Source organism: Apodemus sylvaticus, chromosome 20 (genome assembly GCF_947179515.1).
Source record: "Apodemus sylvaticus chromosome 20, mApoSyl1.1, whole genome shotgun sequence".
Lineage (NCBI taxonomy): Eukaryota > Metazoa > Chordata > Mammalia > Rodentia > Muridae > Apodemus > Apodemus sylvaticus.
Genome location: NC_067491.1, coordinates 305285 through 318290, shown reverse-complemented (window position 1 = coordinate 318290; position 13006 = coordinate 305285). Strand labels below are relative to the sequence as shown.

Sequence of the window (13006 nt, the reverse complement as noted above, 5' to 3'; positions counted from 1 at the left end):
CTGATTGGCAGGTGCCCAGCCTCTGATTCACTAGCTATCATTGCATATCACAACCAGGAACTCCCACACCCACCTTCTATAATTCTCGAAGTTTTCCAGGTTCCACCCTTAAAATCTGAGTGATTAGGTCCTCCAGAATGCTGGTGTGGGAGACCAAGCCCCTGACCAGGCAGTGGGAAGACAGAGACATTCAGAGTCAGAGACAAGGAGGCAGCAGCAGCAGCAGAGACCAGAGCACTTACCAAGTGTCCTCACTTCTCTAACTTGAAACAGCACCAAGCTGGGTGCAGCCTGTGACACACGGACCTTGGGTGAGTGGGTTGACCCTCACCAACCAGAAACCTGGAACTCCTGGGGTATTGCTCAGTGTAACCATGAGTTTGAAATCTCAGAACCCACATAAAAATGTCAGGTCTTGCTGTGCCTGCATGAGCAGGAGAGTTGTGGGAGATCTGTCTCCAAGCCAGGAGGCCAGCAACAGAGGTGATGGTGTCACAGGGATGGTTTAATCCATGGATTTAGCCATGTTGGGGTGGCATGACTTCAAAACAAAATAACAAACGGGTCCTTCAAACTTCCCTTTTTGAGACAGGGTCTTACATAGCCTGGCCTGGGTTCTATCACATTTAGGTGAATAAAGGAGGTGGGGGTGGGTTGGGAAAACAGGACTGGTGAGAGGGCTCAGCAGGTAAAGGTGATTGCATGGAACCCAAGTTCCATGTCCCAGAGCCATCTGGTAGGAGAGAACTGACTCCTTCAAGTTGTCAACTGACCTCCACACATGAATCTACACGCTACTCGCACACATACACACACACACACAAAGGAAATAAATGTAACAAAATGTAAAAGAATGAAAGAAATTTTATATTTATTGCATTGGGAGTTTTTGGAAGCCTGGGGCCCTTAGCATAGATGGGTGCCTAGTGGGCCCTTGGTGGCTCTGTGTCGGGTAGGGGGAACGGTGCGTGCATGGGGCAGCAGTGGTGTGTGGAGTGTGGGGCTGCTGCTCCGGGCACATCCTGAGTCACAAGTGGGGTGTGATTGGTGGAGAGGCACGTGGATCCCTGGGACACAGCCTCTCCACACATGTGGGACTCCCCAAGCCCTGAGATTCCCTGGAAGGACCTGGACAAGGGACACAGTGACACTTGGAAGAAAGGAGCTGTGCTGGACATGGTGTGCCTGCCCACTGTCCCTGCTACAGTGGAAGCTGAGGCAGGCAAGGCTAGCTCCAGGCCAGCCTGGGCTATAGCAGTGAGTTCCAGGCCAGCCTGAGCGACTTAGGGAACCCTGGTCTCAAAGGAAAATCTGGAAAGAGGCCAGGGTGTGGGATACGCAATCCTGGGCTCTGTCCCCAGGAAATAAAAAAACTAAAAAACCCCAACATGTGTGGTTCCTTCCGGTACCTCTCCTGCCCCACATACCTGGGTCAGCTGGGGGCATCCTCTGTCTTCACTCTTTTTGGGGGCCTATGGGGTATAGGGCTGTGGGGGTTGGGCTTACATGAAGCATGCACTGAACCATTGAGATGCATGGGGGGCTCAGCCTTGGGTGCTACTGGGCGTGGCAGAGGTGGCAGGGCTTTGTCTAGCACGCAGGGTCCATCCCAGGTAGGAATCTCCAACCCCAGAAGCTTCATGAGCCTGCACATCACCTCATCCACGTAGCCGTGGATGCGCAGGTCAGCCTGGCGGTCCTGCCGGAGTGAGGGACAGTCAGCACGGGGTAGGGGACACAGGGGTACCGGGCAGGGCACTGACACATACATGTTTTGTGGGTTGCAGGTTGACAATGACTAGACGGCCTCCGCGGCGCTTAGTGGCAAGGGGCAGGTTCCCACTGGGGCGAATCTGCAGCGAGGTACCCAGTGTGACGGACAGGTCTGCGGTCCTGGGGCAGGGAACAGAAAGTGGGGCTCAGGGCCACCTCAGGTTCCAGCCCTCATGCCCACCCACTAGGCATCGGAGAAATACTTGGGAGCCAACATTCAGTCTTCGTGTCTCACTTCGAACCACTGTCCAGTTTTTAAAAATTAATGGCAGCCAGGCTGGGCGGCACAGGTCCTAGCTATTCGATAGGATGAGGCAGGAGGATCAAAAGGTTCAAGCTTGAAGCCAGCTCTAGAAGCATTCGCCTTGAATTCCAGCATTCAGAACGTAGACCTCTTGAATCTGAGGCCAGTCTGGTCTACTGGCCTAAATCTTGTCTCAAAAAAGAAAAGCAAAGGTTCCTGTATAGTGAAATGGCTCAGAGCTGAGGGCATGGTCAGGGTGGAGCCCCGCCTAGAATCCCCCAGTTAGGTACTGGTGAGCGTGGTCAGGGTGGGGCTCTTGCCTAGAATCCTCCAGTGTGGGCCGGGCTGTGTGCAGAGGGCTTGTTTAGTATACACATGGCCCAGTATTCTCCCCACTGCCACAAAAACCCTGAAAGACGAAAAGCACAGAAACCTTCCGCTCACTGTGTCTCAGCCTCTACTCTGCACCTATCTCACCCAGGGCTGTGAGTGACGGGGACAACCCTGCTGTCCCACCCGAATTCCGACCTTCTGTGTAAAGTCTGGGCAGCCAGTCCCACCCACTTCCGCCTGGGGGTGTGGGGTCGCACCTGCTGGCCTCATCAGCAAGCATCAGATCCCGGTCAGGCAGCGCATCCTCCCAGTCCAGAATGGTGTCCCTCAGCTCCCCTCTGTGGAAGGTCAGGGAAGGGAGTCAGGGGCCCTCACCTCCTGACAGAGGAGGGTGTGAGGAAAGTCACTTACCTACAGGCCCGAAGTCCCCTTGCCTTGGCTACAGTGCAGAGCCGGCCTGTGGCCTTGAGGCCCATGGTACCCACAACTGTGTCTCTCACGTACTGCCTATAAAGGGGGAAGTGTGCAGACATGCATTTGCTAATGTTCTTTCAGCTGGAGTGGTGTAACCAGGCTCAACACAAGACAGTAGGGGGATAGACGGACTGCTCAGTATGGAATGTGCTTGGCATGCAGACATGAGGCTCTGAGTTTGAGTCTCCTATGGGAAAAGAAGGGCATGGTGGAACAGGATTGTTGCCCCAGAGTTCACTGGCCACTCAGACAAACCAAAGAGGGACAGGTTCTGAGAGAGTCTGCCTCAGAGCACAAGCAGAGGGCCTGAGCCTGTTGGCTGCTGGCATCCACATGAGGGGGTGGTAGTGGTGGGAGAGGGTTAAGGGAAACATGATAGTTCACAACTGTGAGCCCAGCACTCAGGAAGCTGATGCAGGAGGATGCTAAATTCCAGGCTAACTTGGGCAACTTAATGAAGTCCTTTCTGAAAAAAGAACCCCTAGAGGGATTCAGGGTCCGAAGCTCTGGAGGCACAGCTCTTGCATGACACCCCAGGCTCTGGTGTGCAAGCCATGTTGACAACCAGTCCAGAGCTATAGCAAAGGCAGGGCAGGAAGAACCCCTCATTGCCAAGGGCATGACTGTATTACCCCATTTTGTAGCTTCTCGCTTGGGGGACTGTGAAGAAAGGGTTTGCCTATTTGTCTATGAGCCCTTGTTGCTCTGTTTTCATCAGACTGCCCCTGGCCTTCCCTAGGCCATGCTAGCACCCTGAGCTGGCTTCGGGGGAGGAACAGGATCTCCTGTTACACAGGCAACACTCACGTCTTACACTTGGGACATTCCTCTACAAACATGTTCCCGTGCAGCTCAGCCAGCTTGTCCCTGCAGAAGAAGATGCCAGTAAGGACCCTTCCCAGATCCTGAGGCTTGGACCAACTGCTCAGTTCGCCTCCGCCGCCTCCGCCTCCGCCTCCACCTCCTCCTCCAGAAAGCCTTCCTAGGTGGCTCACTCACAAGGTGCATATCCTTCTCTTTCCTGGAGCCTCACATCGGGGAGGATGCCCCAGCCTGGCCCATTCTGAGGAATTGTTACATGCATAGCTGACTGTATCTTCGCAAACTCAAGAATACCTGCTCCCTACTACAAAAAAAAGCTGTTGGCTAGCTGGGTGGTGGTGGCGGCACACCCCTTTAATCCCACCATAGGGAGGCAGAGGCAGGTGGATCTCTGGGAGTTTGAGGCCAGCCTGGTCTACAGAGCAAGTTCCAGGATAGCCAAGACATGGAGAAACCCCGTCTTGAACACGCCCCCTACCAATCTGTTGGCCCTGGAGCCCCTGCCGACCTCCCCCCTCCAGTGAGGGGCTGGGATGTAGTCAGGGCAGAACCCTGCCTAGAATCCCACAGTTGGCCAAGTACTGCCCTGCTTCGGGATGCAAGCCTTTCCCTTCTTTGCACCCATAATGTCCCTGACCTCAGGCACCCTGGTCCAGTAAGGAGGAAGAGGTGCCCGAGCCCCCAGCCCTCGGCCTGCTCATGCGACCTGGGGAAGCCGGAGCGCACGTGCAGCCCGTCCACGTTCTGGCTGACCAGGAAGCTGAGGAAACCCATGCGTTCCAGCTGAACCAGGGCCATGTGGGTCTTCGAGGGCCGAGCATTCTCAAAGGTGGTGTCAAACTTGGGTGCCAGGCCACGCTCCTCCATGGTCCACACGCCATGGGGACCCCTAAGGATAGCAAGCAGAGGAGGAAAGGCACAGAGGTCAAAAATTCATTTTCCGGGCCACAGACTTCTTCCTACTAACACTGAAGTCAGCCCACGCTGGTCCTAAGCCCCGTTCTCGGGCTTGCTCTCTACCCTGTGGGGTGGACAATGGCAGCCAGGTAGGCAGGGCTTCTAAGGAGAGAATGGGGTCTTCATGCGGATTCCCAGAATGCTTCACAGTGGCCATAGGTTGGCACAGAAGGTTATGGATGAGAAAGTTACTCCCTAACATTTGAGTCATTCCAACCCTACAGAACCCAGTGCAGGGCTGAGCTGCATGAAGAATCCATTTCCCAGCATGTCTTGCAGCTACTACATCACACGGGTATATTCTGGCTTTTGGGCAAGGAGTGTTTTTGCTGGGCCTTTCAGAGACATTGGAAAACTGAAAGGTCCTTCTGCAACCTCACCTTGGTCCCCAGAGGTATCAGCAAGAGCCCTGCCTCAGTTTCCCCTCCTTGTTCACCGACCTGAAGTCGGGGATGCCAGAGGCGGTGCTGATGCCGGCACCCGTGTGGAAAACCACGTTGGAGGACTGCCACATCAGCCGGGCCAGCTCCCACACCTTGCATTCCAGCTCCTCTGGTGGGTCGAAGATCTGTAGGGTCAGAGGGCAGGAAGGGTCAACGTGTGACCTCCTAAGTGACAGGCCTCCTGTGAGTCAATTCTCTGTCTGCCCCTTCTCAATATCCCTCAGTTCCAGCCATACAGGTACCTCTACCAACATCGCTGTACCCTACCCAAGGGCCTTTGCACACGCTGAGCCCGCTTCCCAGAGTGCTGTTCCAGCAGAGGCAGCCACCCTCCTTTGTTCTGTTCAGGTTGTGGCTCATGTGACCCCCAGTGATGCAGCTCGACTTGTCTAGGGACTCCATTAACACAAGACAAGCAGGGCATAGTGGTGCAGGCCTTTAACGTGGGAGGCAGAGGCAGGAAGATTTCTGTGAGTTTGAGGCCAACCTGGGCTACAAAGAGAGAACCCTCCCCCTCCCCCACTACACCCCTTCAGCAAAGACTGACAGCCCCACTCTCGGGGTCCATCTGGCCCGGACTCAGAGGAGTACAGAGTGGGGTACAGGGTTGCCCCCAGAAGAGGGTGCCGGCCTCCTGTCCTGCAGACCTTCCCACAGCTCCATGTTCTCACTGACAAGCCCACTTGGTCGCTTCCCCACCGCCCTTATTTATTAAAACGCCCACTCCCTGGCCTGACGGTTGGGTCTCGTCACCATTAGCCCCTCACTCCTTCCCTGACCCAGGTCCCTCCGTGTCACCCTAGCTGAGCGAGGGGCGTCACTTCCCGCCCCCTCCTTCCAGGGCAGTCCCTTCCATTGTCTAGACTATGCTTCGTGCTATTCCCACAATGCCCCGCTCCGCCCGGCCGGTCCCCGTCTAGGGTCATTCGGTGACCCGGATACCGCGGCCCTCACCTCGGGCAGCCCGCACTTGCCCTTATCCGCGTATGGCGACAACCCTGCTGCATAATTCACCGACATCACCGCCGGCGCTGCCTCACGGGAACAATAAAGTTTCACTTGTTGAGGTCGCTTCCGCCGGAAGTGGAAAAGGGATGTCGGGGAAAGAGAAGCCGCCTTCCCTAGATACGTGCCTGGGGTGGGGTTGGGTACGTGGAGGTGAGGAACGGCTTGCTTTCCAGAGCGCATGCGCCCTTCTGACGCCGCGGGCGCCGTCTTTAGTCCTGGCAGAGGCTCCCTCCCTGACTTAGTGGATTCTCCAGGCCTGGGATCGGTCCTGTCTCCTGGGACCAGAGCCAGAAAAGTGATGAGGCCACTTACAGGAGCCGAGGCAGGGGGATTGCGAGTCCCAGACCAGCGTTGCTGTGTAGTGAGACAGTTTTGAAACTCCCTGTTTCAAAAGAGACAACATCAGCAACAAAACCCAGAAACGAAACAAAACAAAGCAAAAACAAAAACCCTCTAGCACAGTTGGGAGGGGACACAGCAAATTCAAAGCCACGCTAGGCTACATGGTACCCTAGGCTTTGTTGACTGTGATCCAGTGTCTGCCTGTCCCTGGCTACAGGATATGATGAATGGGAAACTGGGGTTCTTGGGCAGAGGAAAGACCCCTGGGTCCCCTGCCAGCATTTTCTGGGTTAGTTTCTGGAGTGCACCTCCCAGGATAGCACAGGGCATAGGGTCAGGTCCACAGAATTCCACGTGCTACACAGAGGTGAGGTGAAGAGGATAGATTGGAGACGCACAAACCTGCTCCGTGGCCATCTAGAGATGGGAAGCACCATGTGACCGTTCTGCCTGTTGGTAATCAACAGACACAGGAGCAGGCCATGGTAATGTTGACTAGGGACCCAGGTCAATGGCGGTATATAACAACTGAGGTTTCCTGACCCCCGTGGAGACCCCAAGAAAGGCTTCGAGGAGGCAGGAGCACACAGGGAGGTGGGAGAGGCCGTCCTTGGGCCTGCCCATCTGAGCAAGCTGGCCAACAGCCGCTTGTCTCCTCCCTTGGCTCATCAGTCCCCCTGGGGCAGGCTCCCCCCAACCTGATCAGGTGTCAGTTTGACTCTTTGACTCTGCTGCTGGCGGCTCGCAGCTGGAGCAGGTAACCAGAGAGGCTGCTTGGTCGTCTGGCCTGGAGTCGCCTGAGGTAGGAGGATGCGGGTGTGGGAGGCCAGGGAAGTCTGGGTGCTGGTGAGGGGTGCTGCCTGCTACAGTGTGAACACACACATCTGCACACTTGTACTACGCCGTTGCCATGGCCCAGGCACAGTGCCCAGTGTCACCTGTGCTGTGTCAGAAGCAAACCCTTAAATCCACAGGCCTTCCCCGCCACCTTGCTGCGATTTCCTTCAGACTGGTAGCATGTGGACAGCTCTATTGGGTGTTTTGTCACCTACCCTTGATGTTGAGTGTGGGGTGAAAGTGAGCCTGAGCTGTCAGACCGATTAGGAGAGGAGGCGGCATCAGTGGGTGGGTGGGTGGGTGGATGGATGGATGGGAGGGTGGATGGGTGGGTGGGTAGATGGGTGGATGGATGGGTGGGTGGATGGGTGGATGAGTGGGTGGGTAGATGGGTGGATGGATGGGTGGGTAGATGGGTGGGTAGATGGGTGGATGAGTGGGTGGGTAGATGGGTGGATGGATGGGTGGGTAGATGGGTGGGTGGGCGGATGGGTGGCTCTGCCCTGAATAGATTGCTCTTGCTTATCAAGAGTAGTGACAATTTTGAGCAGACTTTCTTGCAAAGGACTGACAGTCTAGTGTGCCCTCCCCTCTACCTCCGTCACATATGGACCAAGGTTAGAGTCACAGGAGGGGACCCGGGTTGCAAGGGCTCAGGAAGCCCCATTAGGGGAGGTAGAGTTAGTTCTGTTTGGGAGAGAGGCGATTTTATGAGTAGAAATTTCACAGAGAAGTTCGTTTGGGTGATGGAGAGTTCATGGCATCAATGATTGCACAAACTCCAAGTTGCAGAGTGGTGTGAACTGCTGAGCTAATGCTGTGGTTGTGATGTACTCTCAGCCCCACTTCAGGGGACTGCATGAGTATTCTAAGCTGCCCAGACAAGGTGGAATTATCTCTGTTTACAGTTGAGGACAGTTCCCTCAGAGAGCGCAAGTGGACACACAGCAGATCTGCCCAGGCTGTGTTGTGCAGGACAGTGGTGGCTAACCACCCCAGTGTCCTGTCCCTCACCCACCCAGGCCTTGCCCAGAAACAGGACAGAGAGTCCCTAGCAGGTGTGATAAAGACCCTCCGAGCACGGTTCAAGAAGACAGAGGTGAGTCTGCAGGCTTGGGGGAGGGCATGAACCCACACTCCCTCCTCCTGCTCAACCTCCCCACCTCCCTGCTATGGTTCAGAACTCACCAGTCCACTACTCCCCCTTTAGGGTCCACCTTATCTCTCCTGTCCCCTGTTCCCCCAGCTGCTCCAGTTTTCTGGATCAAATGTTGATTGCTCTGTGGGTTCACTGGGTCTACTCATGGCTCAGTTCTGCTCGCTGACCCCCACTCAGGGGTCGCTGTGCTCACCTTGCCATCCCTCCCTCCTTTGCACATGCTGGCAAGGTGTCGCTGAGATACCCCCCAAACAGATATCTTCCTGCCCGTTTGCTTTTTTGTCGTCTGAATTTAGTGATTCCTGAGGGACTCCCAAGTGCTCTGCTTTCCGAGCCCTGCTCTCTTGCTCACTATAATTCTTCAAGGAATGAACTTATAGTGTGTACATTTGAACTTAAAGTGTGTGGCTCAGGGAGTCTGTGGAGGCTTCTCAAAGTCACACAACTCGAAAGTGATATGCCTGCCTCCTATAGGAGATGGAGATAGGTATCAATGGGTGTGACCTGCAGGGGGAATGGAATGGGGAGGGAAGGGTTGGGGGGGGAAGAGATGACAGAGCCAGAGAGAGAGAGGGAGAGAGAGAGAGCATTAGAGAGGGAAAGAGTGAGAGGGAGAGAGGAAGAGAGAGAGGAGAGAGAGCATGAGAGAGGAAGAGGGAGAGAGCGAGAGGGAGAGAGGAAGAGAGAGAGGAGAGAGAGCATGAGAGAGGGAAAGAGTGAGAGGGAGAGAGGAAGAGAGAGAGGAGAGAGAGCATGAGAGAGGAAGAGGGAGAGAGCGAGAGGGAGAGAGGACTGTTGCTTTCCTACACAGTAAGACTGGACTAGTCCCTTAATATTTTCTATCTGGTCCCGCTTTTCCCCAGATAAGTTTTTGACAGAATCCCTGAGTATCTCAGTCAGTTGGAAACCAAGTCATTGCAAACGCTGGCAAGATGACTCAGTGGGGAAGGGTCCTTGCAGCCAAGGATGCATACCTGAGGGTTTTTTTTTTTAAGTATTATTATTTTATGTGTGTGGGAGCACTGCCTGCCTATCTGCCTGTCTGTCTGTCTATCTGTCTGTGCTGGGAACTGAACTCTGGTCCTCTGGACTGCTAAGCCATCTCTCCTGAGTTTGATTCCCACATGGTGAAGGAGAAAAATGACTCCACAAAGTTGTCCTCTGACCTTGGCCTCTGTGCACGGGTACAGCATACACAGAAATGCAACTTTAGAAAACTATTTTTTCAGAAAAGACTTATTTACACTATCAGTGCCTTCAGACACACCAGAAGAGGGCATTGGATCCCATTACAGATGGTTGTGAGCCACCATGCAGCTGATGGGAATTGGACTCAGGGTTCTGGAAGAGCAACCAGTGTACTTAACTGCTGAGCTGTCTCTCCAGTCCCTAAAAATGCAATATTTAAGTTAAGGAAAAAAAATCGTTTTTGAAAAGTTTAATTAGGACAGCTGTGATAGCTAAAGCCTTTAATCCCAGCACTCCGGAGGCCAAGGCAGGTGGATCTCTGAGTTCAAGGCCTTTCTGGTCTACAGAATGAGTTTCAGGACAGCCAGAGCTACTACATAGGGGAACCCTCTGTGGAAAAAAGGCTCACCTATTTAAAAAAGGTGAATTATTTCAAAATCTTGCAGGCCCCCCCTTGACAAGAGACACATAACTTGGAATGTGGGCGTGTTTTGGCTTCTGTGAAAGGGCAGCAGAGTAGGGAGGGGCGGGTCTCTGGGGCTGGGCCAGCCTGGGCAGCAGATGGGAGGCCTGGTCTGCCCCTCCTACCAGGAAGCTGTCTGCTGCCCCCACTGGTCTCTGGTTTCCCCACAGCAGCCAGAGTGAGGCTTGGCTTTCGTTTAGGCAGCCCCTAGGGAAGAAAGCTATACTCACACTCACAGCTGCCTGGAGGCCATCGGGGCCCTAGGCCTGGGTCCTCTCCTACTGTGGCCCAGTGCCAGGCTGCAGCCCTGCAGATGCTAGCTCAGGCTGAGCTCTAGTTCCCAAGCTGTCCTCCGAGGTTCCAGCGGGGCCCCATGGGCTCTGGGCCCCAGTTTCTCTTGTATAGAATGGGAATTACTTTATCTGGGGCACCCTTGCTGACCGTCTGACATTATTTGAGGAAAATCCCTCCAGGCAATGATGAAGGGGTACATCTCCATCAGAGGTGTCAGTCTCCTGCAGAGAGGGACACACCAGTGTCTAGAATGTTGTGGGACACAGAGGCAGGAGTTGCTTATTAGGGAAACCATATCTCCACCTGTGCAAGGCAACCGAGTGAACTACTTACCTCTCCTCAAGTTCTGCCTCTCTAGGACTCTCATCCCATAGGTTCCAGTCGTGTGTGTCTCTGCCTGCTGCCCTGTCTCCAAGACAGCTTCTAAAGTGCCAGTTTACGTGCACAGAAGCCACAGAGCTAGAAAGGCACCATCCATCAGTCACTCAATAAACATAGGAGAGTCTTAGGCTGTGAGCCGGGGTCCCTCTGTGGGTCCTGCATGGAGGCCTCCAGTTTCAGGCAAGGCAGACAAGTGCCTAAACACCTTAGAGATGGAAATGGGGATTGCAACCCAGGCGTTTAGTTGATCTAAAGACGCACTGATTCCTCTGACCCAGCCTGGGAGCTGTGCACGGGCCCGTGCCTGATGAGTGAAGTGCAGTTTGTATTATGTACTCATGGTGTGCCAGGCCTGTTGTGCAGGGCTGTGTGTTCTGCTCAGCCTCAGCAGTGCCCTCCAGAGCTGTGTCTAGAAAGTCTATGAATCCCATTGCGCATATGAGGAGGGCGGAGGCCCCAACAGGTGAGGCTTAGGTCAGTCCCATAGGTGGATAATGGCGAGACAGGTCAGGGATTCAAGTTTGGAGTGACACTTGAGAGCCACTGGAGCAAAGCAAATAATTAAAGAGTAGATGGATGGACAGGTAGGCCGGAGGCATGAATGGGTGATAGGATGTGTACCTGGATGAAGGAATGAGTGAGCCAATGCATTTGCCCATGAAAAGACAATGTTAGCCCATGTTATTGAATGGATTGTGAGGAAATGAATGAATGAATGAATGAATGTGTGAAACAATGGATGAACGAATTAATGAAAAAATAGGCATGAATGTATGAATGAATGAATTAATAGACGACTGGAAGGTGATGGCTGAATGAATGATGGACACCTGCCCATCATTCTAAGTAAGGTGAGCTGGAGGTGAGAAGTTAGCTGGCTGACACCCGATAGGGACAGTCAGGGAGGTACGGGGGCAGAGCCTGAAAGGGGGATGGAGCGTGTCAGTGAGGGAGTGGGGTGGTGGGGAAGAGCTCGCTCTATAGCGGGCGAAGGGGCCTGGGGAAAATGGGAGTAACGTGGATCAGAGAGCCTGGTGAGGTAGGGTGCAGAGTCTGGGGAAGAGGTGTGTCAGAGGAGGAGGGCGGAGCCCAGAGTCTGAGGAGGTAGGCGTGGTCTGATCTGATTTGGCCCCGCCCTTCTCCGCTTCGCCCCGAAGCAGCTGTGCCTGTGCAGCGCTGCTGCTGCTGCTGCTGCTGCTGCTGCTGCTCCTGCTGCTGCTGCCTCCTTTGCGGTGGGCGTTTGGTTTCCTTTGGCGGAGGGCGGCGCCGGGCGTCTGCGCAGGCGTGGGGTCAGCAGGCCGTTGCGGGGTGCAGGTCTTGGAGGACAGTGTGGACAGTGACTTGGGAACAGTCCATGCTCCTGGGCAGTGAGTTTAAAAACATTCGCGGCTGCAGTTCAGTAGGCCAGGCCTTGATGCTACCTGGGGGCGATGGGATTTGACTGAGCAGCAGTGAAGTGGGGGGCGGGGGGCGCGAGGTCATGGGTGCTGAATGAAGTTTGGAAAAGGCCAGTCATCCCAGCATTCGGAGGCTAAGGCAGGGGATCTTCAATTTTAGTTACACCTAGTCTCAAAAAAAAAAAAAAAAAAAAAAAAAAAAACGAAGACAGTAAAATAATTGAGAATGAGGAGCTTGGCGATGGTTCAGTGGGCAGAGCACCACCACGCCCCGGCTTCCATCCCTAGCACTACATAAACCAAGTGTGATGTTCTACATCTGTCATCCCGGCCTTGAGGACTGGGAGGTAGGAAGGTCAGGAATTCAAGGTCCTTTACTCACAGATAGTTTGAAGCCAACATAGGCTACATGAGACCCTGACTCATAAAACAAAACCAAAGCTGAGGCATTGAGATCCTTTAATCCCAGCACTTCGGGGGATTTCTGTGACCTTCAGGTTACTCTGGTCTACATAAAAGACATGCTATTTAAAAAAAAAAAAAAGGTGGTACCCTGTCTTTCAAAACTGGTTTTGGATTAAGGCACACAGAGGTGGTTTGAGGAGGGTTGATATCTGGTGGTGGGCCTGGATCCGCATGCTGGGGGATGCAGGTTTCAGAGACACTGTCTCGAGGCCCCCAGCCCAGGACCACGTATCCCACAGCTCCGGCTCAGCCCCACCGACCTCAGCTCCTGCCCACCCTGTGGCCGGTGCCCTATTCCGAAACCTGCAGCCAGAGGCAGGCGCCAGGCAAGTGCTCAGGGGTGGGCGGGGAGATCCTGGAGCAACTGCCCCTGTTCCTTGGTGGGGAGGGGACATCGACCCACTCAGTCCCTTGTACCTCTGGGTG

General features: G+C 54.3%; 2 protein-coding genes across 11 annotated transcripts in view; one reads left to right on the top strand and one right to left on the bottom strand.

Annotated features, from left to right (window-relative positions):
• Nucleotides 1-846: 846 nt before the first annotated feature.
• Sirt6 (sirtuin 6) overlaps nucleotides 847-13006 on the bottom strand; it is a 37933-nt gene continuing 25773 nt past the window's right edge. For 2 of the 5 annotated variants that reach the window (XM_052165318.1, XM_052165317.1), the window contains exons 4-8: nucleotides 3632-3691; nucleotides 2762-2857; nucleotides 2608-2688; nucleotides 1770-1893; nucleotides 847-1699 (exon numbers count right to left, since the gene is read on the bottom strand). In XM_052165318.1, the coding sequence (XP_052021278.1) occupies nucleotides 1433-1699; nucleotides 1770-1893; nucleotides 2608-2688; nucleotides 2762-2857; nucleotides 3632-3691 (628 nt within the window). In that variant the 3' untranslated portion in view covers nucleotides 847-1432. Of the gene's footprint in view, nucleotides 1700-1769; nucleotides 1894-2607; nucleotides 2689-2761; nucleotides 2858-3631; nucleotides 3692-4352; nucleotides 4536-5043; nucleotides 5172-6000; nucleotides 6094-13006 lie in introns of those variants that run through there. The other 3 variants (XM_052165314.1, XM_052165315.1, XM_052165316.1) reach the window with 3 other exon arrangements.
• Nucleotides 6033-13006, top strand: part of Ankrd24 (ankyrin repeat domain 24) — a 65846-nt gene continuing 58872 nt past the window's right edge. For 4 of the 6 annotated variants that reach the window (XM_052165302.1, XM_052165301.1, XM_052165307.1 and 1 more), the window contains exons 1-3: nucleotides 6033-6204; nucleotides 8142-8332; nucleotides 12820-12906. In XM_052165302.1, coding sequence (XP_052021262.1) covers nucleotides 6033-6204; nucleotides 8142-8332; nucleotides 12820-12906 — 450 coding nt within the window. The remainder of the gene's footprint in view (nucleotides 6205-8141; nucleotides 8333-12819; nucleotides 12907-13006) is intronic. The other 2 variants (XM_052165309.1, XM_052165312.1) reach the window with 1 other exon arrangement.